General features: G+C 36.0%; 1 protein-coding gene across 18 annotated transcripts in view; it reads right to left on the bottom strand.

Moving 5' to 3' along the window:
* madd (MAP-kinase activating death domain) overlaps positions 1-13,976 on the bottom strand; it is a 47,672-nt gene that overhangs the window by 14,175 nt on the left and 19,521 nt on the right. For 5 of the 18 annotated variants that reach the window (XM_055037120.1, XM_055037121.1, XM_055037126.1 and 2 more), the window contains 11 exons: positions 13,748-13,887; positions 12,770-12,871; positions 6,558-6,666; positions 6,257-6,443; positions 5,343-5,493; positions 4,808-5,011; positions 3,510-3,560; positions 2,028-2,131; positions 1,748-1,831; positions 662-820; positions 216-336 (listed from right to left, as the gene is read on the bottom strand). In XM_055037120.1, the coding sequence (XP_054893095.1) occupies positions 216-336; positions 662-820; positions 1,748-1,831; positions 2,028-2,131; positions 3,510-3,560; positions 4,808-5,011; positions 5,343-5,493; positions 6,257-6,443; positions 6,558-6,666; positions 12,770-12,871; positions 13,748-13,887 (1,412 nt within the window). Of the gene's footprint in view, positions 1-215; positions 337-661; positions 821-1,747; positions 1,832-2,027; positions 2,132-3,509; positions 3,561-4,807; positions 5,012-5,342; positions 5,494-6,256; positions 6,444-6,557; positions 6,667-10,903; positions 10,964-11,869; positions 11,888-12,480; positions 12,523-12,769; positions 12,872-13,747; positions 13,888-13,976 lie in introns of all 18 variants that reach the window. The other 13 variants (XM_055037116.1, XM_055037119.1, XM_055037124.1 and 10 more) reach the window with 7 other exon arrangements.

Below are 13,976 nucleotides of genomic sequence, written 5' to 3'. Positions count from 1 at the left end.
AAATAAAATGTGTTTAGCTGTGGTAATTTAGCAAAACCCTAAAAAAATACATGTATGAAAACATATACAAGTCAAAATTCACAATGTCAGCAAAGCAGAACAATTTAAACTAAAAGGAAAAAGAGGTGTATCAGTAGATATGAAACATCAGAAGCATAAAATCGTCTGGAGAGCAAGTTTACAGAGAAAACAGAAATCAAGACAGCAGCACCTACCCAGCAAACCTTCAAACAGATAAATCCTCATACTAATATCCTCCATCGGTTGAACAGGAGGCCCTTTGGCCATTGCAGGTAAATGATCTTTTGCACCTGGTTTAAGAGTGTGAGTTTTTCCCTATGGAAGAAGAAAAGGACCAGGTTTGTCAAACTGCAAGCGCAATTATCATAGTTTGCTTTGCTAAAATTATCACAGCAAAAATGTGATAATTTTTTTGGCAGTCAGTGAATTGTTTAGTACTTGCAGGATTTATTTTTAGTAAAAGTAAAACAAAATTTATGTCCTATGTCAGCTTTCACTTGCAAGAGAAAGTTTATGCAGATATATTGAATCGTTTTTAGACTATTCTACATGGCAGTAACAAGGTTTAAAGACTCTCAGAGAGGATTTTAACCAATCAGTATTCTTTAGTGTATATAGGGAAGTTTTTTTTTTTACTTACAAAGACTGAACTTGTGGCTGGATTGGTTTCAATCTCGCTGTCAGACAGAGTTCCTCTGGACTGATTCAAATGAGGAGCAGCTCTCCCTCCAAGACCATCTCCTGCTGTGCTGCTCAGGTCACTGTCGGCTCCGAGGGTCTCACCAGAGCTATTGCTAATCTAAAATGTAAAAATTCAGAGTTTAAATTTTTTGAATTTTTACATTCATTCTTCACTTAATGCAAGAAAGTATGTTCCATTTTATTCCAGCTTTTTATTAATGAAACTCTGTGTCTTTGGGAGTTTTGCATATTTTCTAATTACATGAGCCATCTGAAAATTCAAACTTATTTTCCTTACCTACATTAAGGAATTAATTCAACATACAGTGCATCATTTTTATACCACAAAAGGATCATGTCTCATTTTTGAGGGTTACAGAAAACAAACAATTCCTAAATTTATTATATATGTTAAATTTAAAATAAATTCAATATTTTAGATACAATCTATAAATAGTAAAAATGGAATCTTGGAACTATATTAAAGAAGAGGATTTAGTAATTATTACATAGCTCATTCAAAGGCATGTGCCAGTTGTCAGTATTGAGGTTTACTGTTCCATACCATACAGTTTAATCGAAAGGCCACACCAGCAAAAAGCCCAAAAAGTCCTGAGTTTATCCTGGGTTGATGGGAGTACAGAGCAGTGCTATCCTTCCCCCACTTATTGCTCAACATTGTGTTATCTGGCTAAAATACAGCACCTAATGTTGGTTAACAGTATTTCCGGCCACAAAAAATTAGAAAATAAAATTCTAAAAAAAACTTTTAATATATAGAAAGTATTTTTTCTAGGTTTTTTTCTGCCGAAGCCCATCTCAAAATACACAATACAGTCAGTATTGTTACTGCGGTAATAATCAATATGACACATTATTGAAACAGCAGGTGGAACTTTTTTTTTTTAATTTTAAATAAAACTAAGTGGCTCATGTCATCTATTTATGTTTTGGATGAATGATGAGCACACTCCTGTTGTCCAGCTGGATTCATTAAAAAAAAGAATAAATACAGTGCAAATCATCCGAGTTGGCCGTGCCCTACCACTGTGCTGGCCTCCGAGTCTTGGCTGGTGCTCCTCGTGAGGATTGGGGGCTCTGAACTGGTTACAGACTCCGTGTCGCTCTTCTATCCAAGGAATCAGGAAAAGTTTTATCATTTGCTGAAAAATGTGAACTATCCCTCTCCATAAGCTGCACTTTGGTTATAATTATAATCTCATAGTAAAACAGACCAATGTACTATAACAACAAATAAAACAAATTACATCCAAGATTTTATTATTACTAATATGTTTTGACGCAGCAGTATTTAGAGGACAAACCTGAGAACCAGATGCGACACTGAGTCCACTATCAGCACTGATCTGTGATTTCTTCTCCTCTGCGTCAGTCACCTGCGGGCGCTGCTGCTTTGCCCCTTCAGCCCCTGCAAATTAGATCTAATTATCAGCCTGTTTTCACATGTGGCCTCATGATGTTCTTACCTTACAGAAAACCTCCTCACTCAAAGCCAGTACAGCATAGTAGCCCTGACACTACATCCATTTGAGGGGTCAAAGACTGCTTAGACATCTCACTGTGTATACACCGCACACTCAATTACAATAGCTTTTTGAAGTTTGAGAAAAAAATTTCCAATATATAAGCTGCTACTAGCTTTAAAGTGTAGGGAGGCATTTTTCTTTACAAATTATACAGAATAGGAAAGCTTGTTTCAGAAAAAAAAAAAAAAACTTAAAAATTTTCTGTGCAAGTTACTCTGGTTCAGAGTAAGATCATCTTAACAGGACAGAGAGAGGAGACAGAGGCAAGCACAGAAAGCAGAAAACATTGCAATTCGGAAAACATTACAAATGAAAACAAAACTGCAAGAGCGAGACATTATTTTTCAATCAGTGCTGCAAATGTGGCCCAATTTACACCAAAACCCCACAAACAGACACAAGCAGTTAGGCATGCAGACAAACTCATGGTCGGTAAAGGAGACATTTTCTGTTTCAAGTGTGACTGTTATCTTTGTAGGTGGACATGTGGTGACACGTACATCCATACAGGTCCGTGTAGTTCTCACTTTTTTGTGACATTTAACTTTGGCAAAGCGATTCATAATGCACCAGGAAACTGTGGGAAGTTGGCTGTAATATTACAGCAAGTCACTTGAAACTGGAAAAAAGTACAGTTAAAAAGAGCAGGACAGGGCAGCAGGTATTCATTTCTGCTCATCTAGATGCATGATTGCAAGAAAGGAAAAAGAATAACATGATAAAACAAGAATACACTTTGCTTCAGCTTAAGCCAATAAATGTTACAGAAAGCTTCTGTAATTTTTATGTCAAGTCGTCCAACAATTCTAAATATTTTAACTTTTTCCCTTCATTATATTTTGTTTTTAGCCTTATATAATAAAAACACAAGTTGTGTATAATTCTCCAATAGAAGGATGAGGAATGTTTTTCACCCTTTTTGCTTTTACCAATACAAATATTAACAGTGTGGCATGCATTTTTACTCTTTTGGAATAAAAAAAAAATAATGATCTAAGCCTAAATTAATCCTATCCAATTTCAACTTTTAATTTATACTCAAATATTTAAAACACATTCACACTATAACCCCTAATTTGGGAAGGGATTGTCCATTTGGATCTCGATTATTGCTGGTTATTTTTTCACACTTAAAAAAAATACACGAGTGAGAGAAGAGGTTAAAAAAAAGTGCAAAGGGGGTTGAAAAACAATTCACTTTAACACCTCGGTTTTTAAGTTTTTTTTTTTTTTTTTTTTGGTGTGTGAAAAGTCTCTTACTCTGTTGTTTTTCCATAGCTTTTTGCTTATCCTGGTGCTTGCTCCACAATTCTACCCAAGATGCATTGCAAGCAAGGAGAGAAAGACAGAGAGAGAGTCAGAGAGCTGGTTGAAAAGGCATGTATGGTAGGTGAGCATAAACCAAACTCAAAACAAAAGAAGCATTAAAATGTTTTACTTTCTAAAAGAAGATGTTTTGTAATGTTGGCATGTAGTGTTGATTCATTTAGGATAAAATTATATTTAAAAAAAATGTTATAGGGCTATATTGGATTTGTTATGCAACAGCTACTTAGGTAACATTACAAAACACCCCAAGCTCTCCACACAGAGTCCTGGAGAGCCACACAGTGCTGTTACAGAGCTTTGGCTCTGACCGTCTACGTTCATCCATCGCATGTGTCTGGCTTTCCAGAGCAAAGGTGAAAACGAGGAGGCTGGTTGGGAAAAAGAGCGTGGGATGATGTTGGTAGCCAGTGAGTGGAATGAAGTAGTTGCAGAAGCTGAGATGCAAGTCTCACAGCATTCTGTAGAATTGAAGGTGCAACTTCTAACAGGTAGAAAAAGGGGTGAGGGTAGGAGAGGTGTGGGTGGAAGAACTGAGATGAGTCCCCTGTAGACAGACCCAGAATTTTATTTGAAAAAGTCAAGGACTATATTTCCAAAAAACAAATCTTGTAGGAATTTTCTATATACTGGGACTGTTTACTGGGGAGTTTTGTTCCCACCCTCCATGCTGATAGCAAAAGGACCTATTTTTGTTCATTTTCTACAGCACACCTTGAAGAAACCTGCAGTAAAGGCTCAGACGAACACCAATTTGACCATCGATGTATATAACTCTACTTTCCCTTTGTCCCCTACTGCAGATTTTCACACTGCAAGAACAAAACAACCACATGCATTCAAGGTGCTAATAGGCCAACAACAGAACCCCAAAGGGGAGGAAACAGCTTCACGGATGTTTAAGGAAAAGGCCACAAACACACACAGTCCAGGCTGAAAACAGGATGCATATTCCAGACACTTCAAAACTAATTTATTATAAATCTTTCATTTAATTTAAACAATTTTAATATAAAATTTCAGCTGGTTAGCCATCCTATGTTATTATCAAGAGTAATTTCAGTTAAAGTGTGTGGAATATAATAACACCTGTTGGTTGTTGTCTGGGGGATCTTTCACTGAGACGGCTGAAAGTAGGGTGGGGGAGGTCTAAGGTTGATGAGCTTGTACGGTGGGGGCAGGGGAAGGGGGGTCACAGTGCACATGCAACCAGGCTTGAGTGGTGTACACACCAATCGAGGCAATAAAGTTCTCCTCGTTCAGACTTCGGGTATCAAAATGGCGGGCTCCTTTGCCCGTGGTGTGGTGAGGCAGCTGCAGCTGGGGGATATTCAGGAGGCCTTGAGGTCTGGCTGTCTCCATACGACCAGAAGGACTCTCTTTACTCCCCGGGCTGCCAGCACTGTCTGTGGGACTTCGCTTGCGCTTTTCTGGGTCTACCAAGTTACCAAAATTAAGGGGGCCAAAGACAAGGTTCATCAAACACAGGAGATGGAAGTATGTTAAAAGTTTAAAATGGGGAGAAGATAAAAAATTATTTGACAAAAAAAAAAAAAAAAAAAAAAACAGCTTTAGTTAATGCCTTAGACAGTCTGACATGCAGCACATAGCTCAATATATGCAGAGCAAATGCATTGACAAGTAAACAATACAAGCACCCTGATGTTAGCCTGGACACAAGATCTTATACATTTCTAAGAGTACTTCATATGAATCTCACATTAGTTATAAACTTTATAAAGGAAGTTGCTAAGTTTTATGGCATACCTTTGGTTTGATAATGTGTGCGTGCTATTTCTAGCAGGCTGAAGACACTAGCCATTCCTCCAAGACCAGCATTAGTATAAGAATGCTCCAGACTGGAAACCGTGCACTTCAGGATGTCCAGCATGCCTTTGTAAACTTTTCTGTTCACCTCCTGGAAACAAACAAACTGGTTATTGAACGTCTGACATCACAAGCAACTCATAAATAATTAGAAAAACTACTCTGATGCAAGTTGTGCGAATATAACTTGAGAGTTACTAAATTCCTTCAGACCCATACAATAGAAAACAAATACACTAAAAACTATTGCTAAATAGAAATTTTATATTCTTATCAAACATAAAAGAAACTTGAATATTATTTGTATTGTATTGAAGAGGTCTGATTAAAACAAAATAATTGTATTTGTCACTTTGGGATCAAAGAACAGATTGCATCTGGATGAAAATGATCTCTGACTTTACAATCTCAAAGACAGAACAAATACACTACTGCATGCGCTCCAGAAACCAACTTCAGATTTGATTTGTTGCACATCAAGTCTCTGGCAAAAGTATTCATACCCCTTGGTCTTTCCATAAGACAAGATGCATGTTATTTGGATTTCGTATGATAACCCATCAATGATTAATTGGGAAGGAGCTTGAAAACTAATTTTCTGCAATCGTCATTAAACTTCTTTCCTCTGAAAACACTGAATAAAATTTGACATTTAGTTCCTATCTTCACCTTCCCCTTTACCCATTTCTAATTTAATTACTTTCAATTGAAACTACTAAACCTCTGGACAACTTGCAGTGCACTGTTCAACCTTTTACTAGAAAATGGAATCGCTAACCTACCAAAACAATAATAAATGTGAAGAAGTTTGAGGCTCATGAATAGTTTTCATCTTGCAGAAACAAGCATCTCACCACATCACGTATAATCTCCTGTCTGGCGTCTTCCTCCGACTGTACGGCTCTGTTCAGTTTACTCAGCACAAAGACGCGGAGCTGCTCGTTCTCCAGCAGTCGGCGAACCTTTTTCATATTAAGCCAGCCGACGCCTTGTCCTTCCAGAACACTCTGCACCACTTCCTTTAAAAACTGCTGGTTCTCACTGGGTCAAAAACAGTCTTTAGGTTATTTTGCAACTTTTGAAGTGAACTACAGTCATCACTATTTTGTCTAACATCTCTGACTGCTGATGAAGTCTGACAAAAGCTTCAGGTACCTTGTGTTGTTGACCCGACCCTGCGGTGAGGGAGATTCTCTCTTCACAGTTGGGCTGTGTTTGATCACTGAAGACTTTTGGTCCACAAGTGCTCGGGGTGCACGCGCCCCTGCAAAAAAAAAAAAAAATCAAATAACACCCTCACAATCAGAAGTGTGCAAAAAAATAAATAAATAACAGAAAAAAAAAGTGGGCTGGACTGAATGGGAATTTAAAAGCAGGAAACTACTTGCAAACTGCTGTGTGTCACTATGCTGTGATGCTCATAGTGACACAGTACTATGAGCATCATTGTGTACAGAGGATAGAAACATTTGGGAATTTATCTACTGCAGGACCAACAAATTACAGGGAAGAATGTATTATTACAAGAGAAATAAAAGGACAAGCCAAACAGACAAAATGCACACTCTCACACACACGCAAACAAGAATCCATTTGGCTCTCTTGGTAAGGGCATTACACATTAGCAGCATAAAGTAGTTAAGGTCAGTGGAAGGACAGTGTCGATAGTAGTTAGTAAATGACATGCACAAAAGAAAACAATAATGAGGCGAAAATGGTGTTTATATTACTGCATTGTTAAAATTCAGAGCCTGACCATCTGTGATAAACAGCTAAATTATGATGTAATAAATAGAAGTGGTAGAAGTGACAGCATGTAAGTCAGGTGTCTGATCTGCACCACTCACACCACCAACAACATACTCAACTGCTGATTATAACAAGGAGTTGACATAAAATCAAAGTGTTCTTTTTTTTGTGAAGCATAACCATATATAAAATGAGATGGATTTATTCCATGTACTTTCACATATTAGAATCAACTTAAAAAAAAGTGGCAGGAGGGATATTGAGCTAAACAGACTAATCTGTAAATCCAACTTTAAATATGAAATAAATAAGACAGTCTCCTTTTCTATGTGTAAATGAGTTGAAATGCTCAACACAGAAAATGTTACAAATTATTTAGGTGTCCCTACAACACGTGTACTTCAGTCAGGAATGAACTGAAAATATTTTGAAAATATGGTGTTCAAAATATTTCTGAACACCATTGAAATCAACACATTGTGGCTTAATTTCTTTTATTTCTAGATAGTCATTCAAATATTCTGCATTATCAGTGGATGCAAAAAGATTACTATCATAATCTTGGTTCTACAATACAAGTATTGTAGAAAAAAAAATCAATTCACAATAAAAACCAAAAGCTTAACCTCTCAGTTATATTTCTCGTCTCACTGTGAAAAACGTAAATATTTGAAATAGATATTTTGATTTAGATCATTTTACACAAAACTCTACACCACTATGAGCTACTTAACACTACCATACTATAATTAATGATATATACTACAGCTACATTATATATATTACAAGCTAATAATCATAATATTACTGTACACAAAATGCATATCGCAAAGAATTGCATGGACTGCAGCAATGTTTTACTAAGTATTTAAGCATCTTTTTATGTCTGCATTACATTTAGTGAAAATTATTTAATGTAGCATAAACTGTTTTAAAAGGTACAGTATTCGCTTTATGAGGTCATCAAGTCATTAAGCTACCGTTAAACTGCTTCAATGCAAAAATCACAGCCAGAAGACTATTTTGCAATAAAACTTTATTGTCCAGATAGATATCTTTGATTGTATTACATTTCTTCCAGTGCTTGGTGAGACTACTCATTATCTGGACTTTATGTTGTAGAAATACAACACGTTAATTATTAGCTTATTTATCACTAGTCATTTTTATCACAACATTCACAATTACTATTGCATATCTGTTCATTTGTGCAGCCATATTTAAAATTAGAAAAAGTTAAAATAAAAAATGCAAAAATGAAGCTAATCCTACATTTTTTTCAAATATTCTTATCCTCTTTCATACTCTGTGTCATGACAAATCTGGATTAGCAATTATTACACACCTCCAAAACACAACTTTTCCACCTCCCTTAGCTATAAACCTGTCTTCTAAAATTGCTGGTACTTTATTGAAAGTGAAAATGCCATGATTCAGTTCTCATTTATGCAGTGGAAGATATGGATTACCCTTTACAACCTGTGGTATGACATCCTCAGGATAAATACAGTATTTCTGCTAGGTGGTCTGCTCTTTGCCAGCCAGCCAGTATCACTTCCCTCAATTACTTATTTCACTGAGGACAGAGAAGCAAATCTTGAAAGCAAGCATTCCAGCTGCCACCTTCATGTTATTTCTTTCACCAAAGTGCAGTCATTCAAGCATTTGACAAAATCCTCACAGGCCTTGGGCAGATCTCTGCTTTCAAGAGGCTCATTGCATCTTGTAAATCACTCTACAGTGAACTCTCTCTGTTTTCCTAAAATTGAGTATACAGGTTTGGTTTGAATAGAACTCCACTGGAAAGAACAAAAAAAAAAAAAGAGTTGGGGCAAAGGAAAAACCCTTATTGCTTTTCCAATGAGGGTCATAGAGATAATTTCATGGGCTTTTTGTTTTAACTGATGTAAGAGTTTTTATCCAGTATCATCCACATTATTTTAAGTTACATCTAATGGGACCCATCTATGACTCAATCAAATATGTGTACAGGAAATATATTTGTGTAGTTATTTCAATGCAAATTTTTGGAATTACCGATATGAATAAAATACAAACAGTGTACACTGTCTTTGTTGAACACTTTTCCATGCTTACGTTTACATACATTATAAGCTGATCATAGAAATGTGCACAACCTCATGGCAATGCCAAGGCTGAGTCATTCATCTATGCTTTTATAGGCCCCTTTGGCGACACCTAGAGGCTACACCGCAAAACTCCTTGTGACAAAAAAGTGAGATATTAAAAGCATGCAGTGTGGTGCAGAAAATACACTTTCATAACAATTACTTTATCATCATTATTACAATAATAATCAGAGGTTTTGCAAATAGTATGAGACCAAACATTTTCCTGTGTGAACAAATAGGTTATTGATCCTTTGCAGCGTGAAGAACTTATGGTGCTCTGATTATGCTTTAATATTTTAGATCAAATAAATTTTAATACCAGACAAAAATCACACATAAACAAATTGTAGATTTTCTAAATCTGCATCCATCCATTACAATTATTACACAAAAAACTACCCAAACCAACCTGAAACAAAGAAATTAGATCTTAAGCCTACCAGTCATGGTATTTAATTTGTAATAAAGAGCAAACTAAAAGAGTCTTTTCAGGTGCTGTGAAGGAACTTTGAGTACCTCTTCTTTCCATAATTGGTTTTAATTTAGGCCCAGTATTTTATGACAAGCAAGGCATCATAAACATCATGACACTCAATTGGATTCAAGTTCAAACATTGACTAAGAGCTTCATTTTGTATTTCCGAACAATTGGATTTGCTGGTGTTCTTTGGACCATTGTTGTCCAGCAGAACCCCACTGTGACTGAGCTGAACTTCACAGACTTATTGTCAGACATTTTCCTTCAGAATTTTCTGACAGACAAGTGTTAATGGTTACGAATCCTTCAGATGCCAGCAAGAATATTTTCCTGATATTGGGAGAACAGGATTATGTTTGTTGGTAAAAAAAGAAAAACTTAAATGGGCTTTTGTGGTTTTATGTAAAGGGTATATATAAAAAGGGTATTCATTTCAGAATTAAACATGCAAGAAAGTGAACTCTCAAATCACATTGATAAATAAATCCTAGTTTTATTGATCCAAACCTTTTGAAGAATGTTTTTGCATTTGTCTTGTAAACAAGCATTTTCCTCGGATCTCCAAATCCCTCCAGGAATAGAGATGTGGGAGGTGAATTCAAAATAACCACTTGCTTTTATCTTGTTGAACAAAACCTTTACTTTAGCTTAGTTTATTATTTTTATTTTACTGCAGTCATGCTTTCTTGTTCTCAAAACAAGAAAACATGAACAGCAAGATCCAGTCAAACCCCACATTTTGTACTCTGAAGGAGCACGAAGCAAAAAGGAGTAGCAAAAGATGCCAGATCACTAATATTATTATCCAGCATTTGAAAGTTATGTTTTTCTTGATGGATTATTCGCCGACGTAATGTAGAATCTAAATCTAAAGTTTAGTTATTTTTCTGCAACTTAATTGTGATGAGGCCAGTTTTAGAAATTAAAGTGTTTACTTTATGAGGTGGAATAACAGACTGAAATAAGAAAAGTAATTTGAAATGACAATATGACCGACCAGACAAAACATTCAGCTGTCACGGCTTCTGATGAAGCACACAATGTCTGATATGAGAGGAAAACACGGTGGAAATGCTGGGGATGATGTAATTGACTGGCTTGGAGAAGCATGCAGCTCACTCAAAATAAGGGGCAAAACCCACCTTCTCCGCTCCCCGGGCCGGCCTCTGTAATTATCTCCATTAGAGAATTTAGCCCAAATACTGCACACAAAACTCAGGATTAGTGCAGCGAAAAGGTGAACAGAAAGAGGGACACCGGCCCAGACACAACCAGTCTGAACATCAACCCAACAAACAGACATGCATACTTAAAATGATGCAAAAGTGCAACCAAAAAATAGAAGGCAAACAAAAAAGAAATACCATGAACTCATGAGCCTTGATGTGACTGAAAATGTGAATAGCAATAAAGTTTTTAGAAAGACCATTATCATTTACAGAGGGTGAGTGCACTGTAAATATGTTGGCCATGTACACAACACTGCTTGAACTGTGTGAATGATGCTGGAACAGAACACCTTTAACAGTTACAATAAATGGGAATAAATCCTTAGAAAGTATTCACATTTATATTTCTCCCTCTCCCGATAAGTGGGAGAGACTTCAAATGAGAACAAAACACAAAAAGAGAAGCAGTAGAGTAACTAATTAAATTAATTATCTTGCTTAAAAGGCAAATGCTTTTAGAAGGTTAGTAATAATCAAGAGCAAGTATCAACAAGCACACAAATAAGGTAACAACAAAACAAATGTCAGGAAACATTTGATATTATTCCATTAACTGCAGACAGATCTTTCTGTGGACATAAGCTAAAGAGCCGATGGCCTCTTATTAACTGACAAAATTAAGGTACAAATATACAGATGCCATATCAAGAAATGTTTGCAGTCACATAAGAAAAAAAAAGAAGACTTTCAACACTGACACAAACAAGAATAACAGAGGAACAAAAAGGGAAAGTAAACATAAACATGTAGCGTATACTAAAGGTGTAACGTCTATCTCAATCCTACTCTGAGAACAGGATGCAAGGCAGGAACGTGTCACTTTGTAAGGTCACAGAAATGTCTAGTCAAGGACAAACTATCACACCAGACATAACATACCCGGACTGTCAGGGGAATCTGAACAACAAAGACAAAACAAATCACGATCAAAAGGAACAGAACACCTTTAATGGCAGCTATTCCACAATGAGTGGAGCTATTGAGTATCTTCACCATGATTCATTTGTTGTTTTTTTCCTCTCAGTTGAAGAGAAAATCCATCGTAAACAGAGTTTATACTAACCAACAGAAATATGGCAGGCACTATGTTATATGTAAGTAATGTTATTTGTTCATCGATTTATTGGTAATTCTTTTACCCACAATGTTTTGTTTCAGTTTGTCTTGAAACTTGATTCATTTAAAACTGTGTTATGATAGTTACTGGAACTTTTAAACAGGAAAAAATACTGTGATCTTTTTTTTTCGTAATCCATATTACCCAGTTCTCCACCTTAACTTACACCAACAAATTTGGAAGATAAAAAAAAACTATACAAGAGAAAGAAATGCTGAGTTATTCCTTTTGACAACATAATAAAGTCTGCTTTGGAGTGGATTTTCCTGAGAGAAAATATTTCACGTTTCCTCAATATTCTCCTTTAAATAGTGCCATGTATGTTTGGCAATCCAGTGCAAGGAGAGAAAAGCTTTAAAATCATTTTACAAACCTGCTTGCTCCATTTCCTCCTCAACATCAAAATTGAAATATTCTTTTATACCCCAAAAATGTCAGATAAGGCAGAAAAGAAAAAAACAAATTTATAAATAAATAAAAATGTTTTCTTTTGACATTTAGTAAACATAGTTCAGCTCTTAATCTGTAACAGCTGATATATTAAAATATGTAGCATAAATATAAAAAAAAATTGAGCAGTTAGGATCGACTTATCCCAGGATGGCAGAAATAGACCTTGTGTACAACTTGAATCTGTGGAATAGTCATTAGTTCCCTCCTACCTTTCAGGCTGGGAAAAGGTGTTGATTTCTCCCGGGCTGCTTTGTTGGGAAGGGCCAGATTGGACAGGCTGAAGCTGGTGCCGTGGTTCTTGTAAAGATTACCTAGTGAAGGACCAAAGAGACAATCACTAAAGCAAAGTATGATCAAATACTGTTGGCAGTATTAAAGTCCATTAAATTAAATCATATAAACTGATTGGTGACATAGGTATTCTCTGGGTTGAAAGATCACCACATCCTGCCTGTTGTCAATCAGCTAACTTAAGGAAGGCCCCAGTTTTTTTTTCATTTCACCAAGAAAGGTTTTCTCTAATTGTGGTGTCAAAACAAAAGGAGTGCCACCTATCACTCTTACTAAAACTATAGTCAGTAAGATACAAGAAGCACATCCATTAAGAAGCCACCACAATTAATTAACCACCTACATTCAGCTCCGTACAGTAGTAACCTATAAAGAGCATAACAACAAAAAAGGATAATATTTTGTGCAGTAAAAACTTGAATTCTGATACATTATGAGAGTGTTCATGCTATATTTATGATTGAGGCTATGAATGGAAATAAAAAAATGTTAGCTGTTAAAATGTAAAATAAATGTAATGAACAACACTACACTATATAAGTAGCAGTAGGAATGTCTGTTCATATGTGGTTTTCTTTATTTCCATTGAAATATAATGAGCCAATTTTAACTTAAAATACAAAACTTAATCCTGTGAAAGGTGTTTTGTATCTAACAGACTAAATTTGCAATACTAACTTTAAATTAACCATTTTCATACATTTAACTGGATGCTGTTTATGACAACAAGTCATCATCATAAAAAAACAAAACAAGAGAACTGCCAGCCATCTTGTCTGTCAATGTGGAAAGGAGCAATTTTTCCATCTGGAAGTTTTAACTTTCTTCTGTTGATTCTATAGTAATCAGTGAAGCTACATTGAGTACTTCTACACTAATACTTGATTTATTCTTACTGGCAAAAGACATAAGTCCACCAAATCCATCATTGCTGCTGTTGGAGATGGTGGAATTGGGGGAGCTGTTGCGTGAATCTCCCTCTCCATCAGACTCTCCTGGGAGCCTCAGGCTGCTGGGACGTAAAGGCCGCTGAGCCCTGAAGCCAAAAGAAAGGTCACATGAGATTTTAATCACACACACAGGTTCACGCAAAAATGGACGGTAAGATCAATACATCCATGACAC

Source organism: Poeciliopsis prolifica, unplaced genomic scaffold, assembly GCF_027474105.1.
Source record: "Poeciliopsis prolifica strain line A6 unplaced genomic scaffold, Auburn_PproV2 SCAFFOLD011, whole genome shotgun sequence".
Taxonomy (NCBI): Eukaryota; Metazoa; Chordata; class Actinopteri; order Cyprinodontiformes; family Poeciliidae; genus Poeciliopsis; species Poeciliopsis prolifica.
Note: the sequence above shows the minus strand (reverse complement) of the source record. Positions and strands in the feature narration are given on the sequence as shown.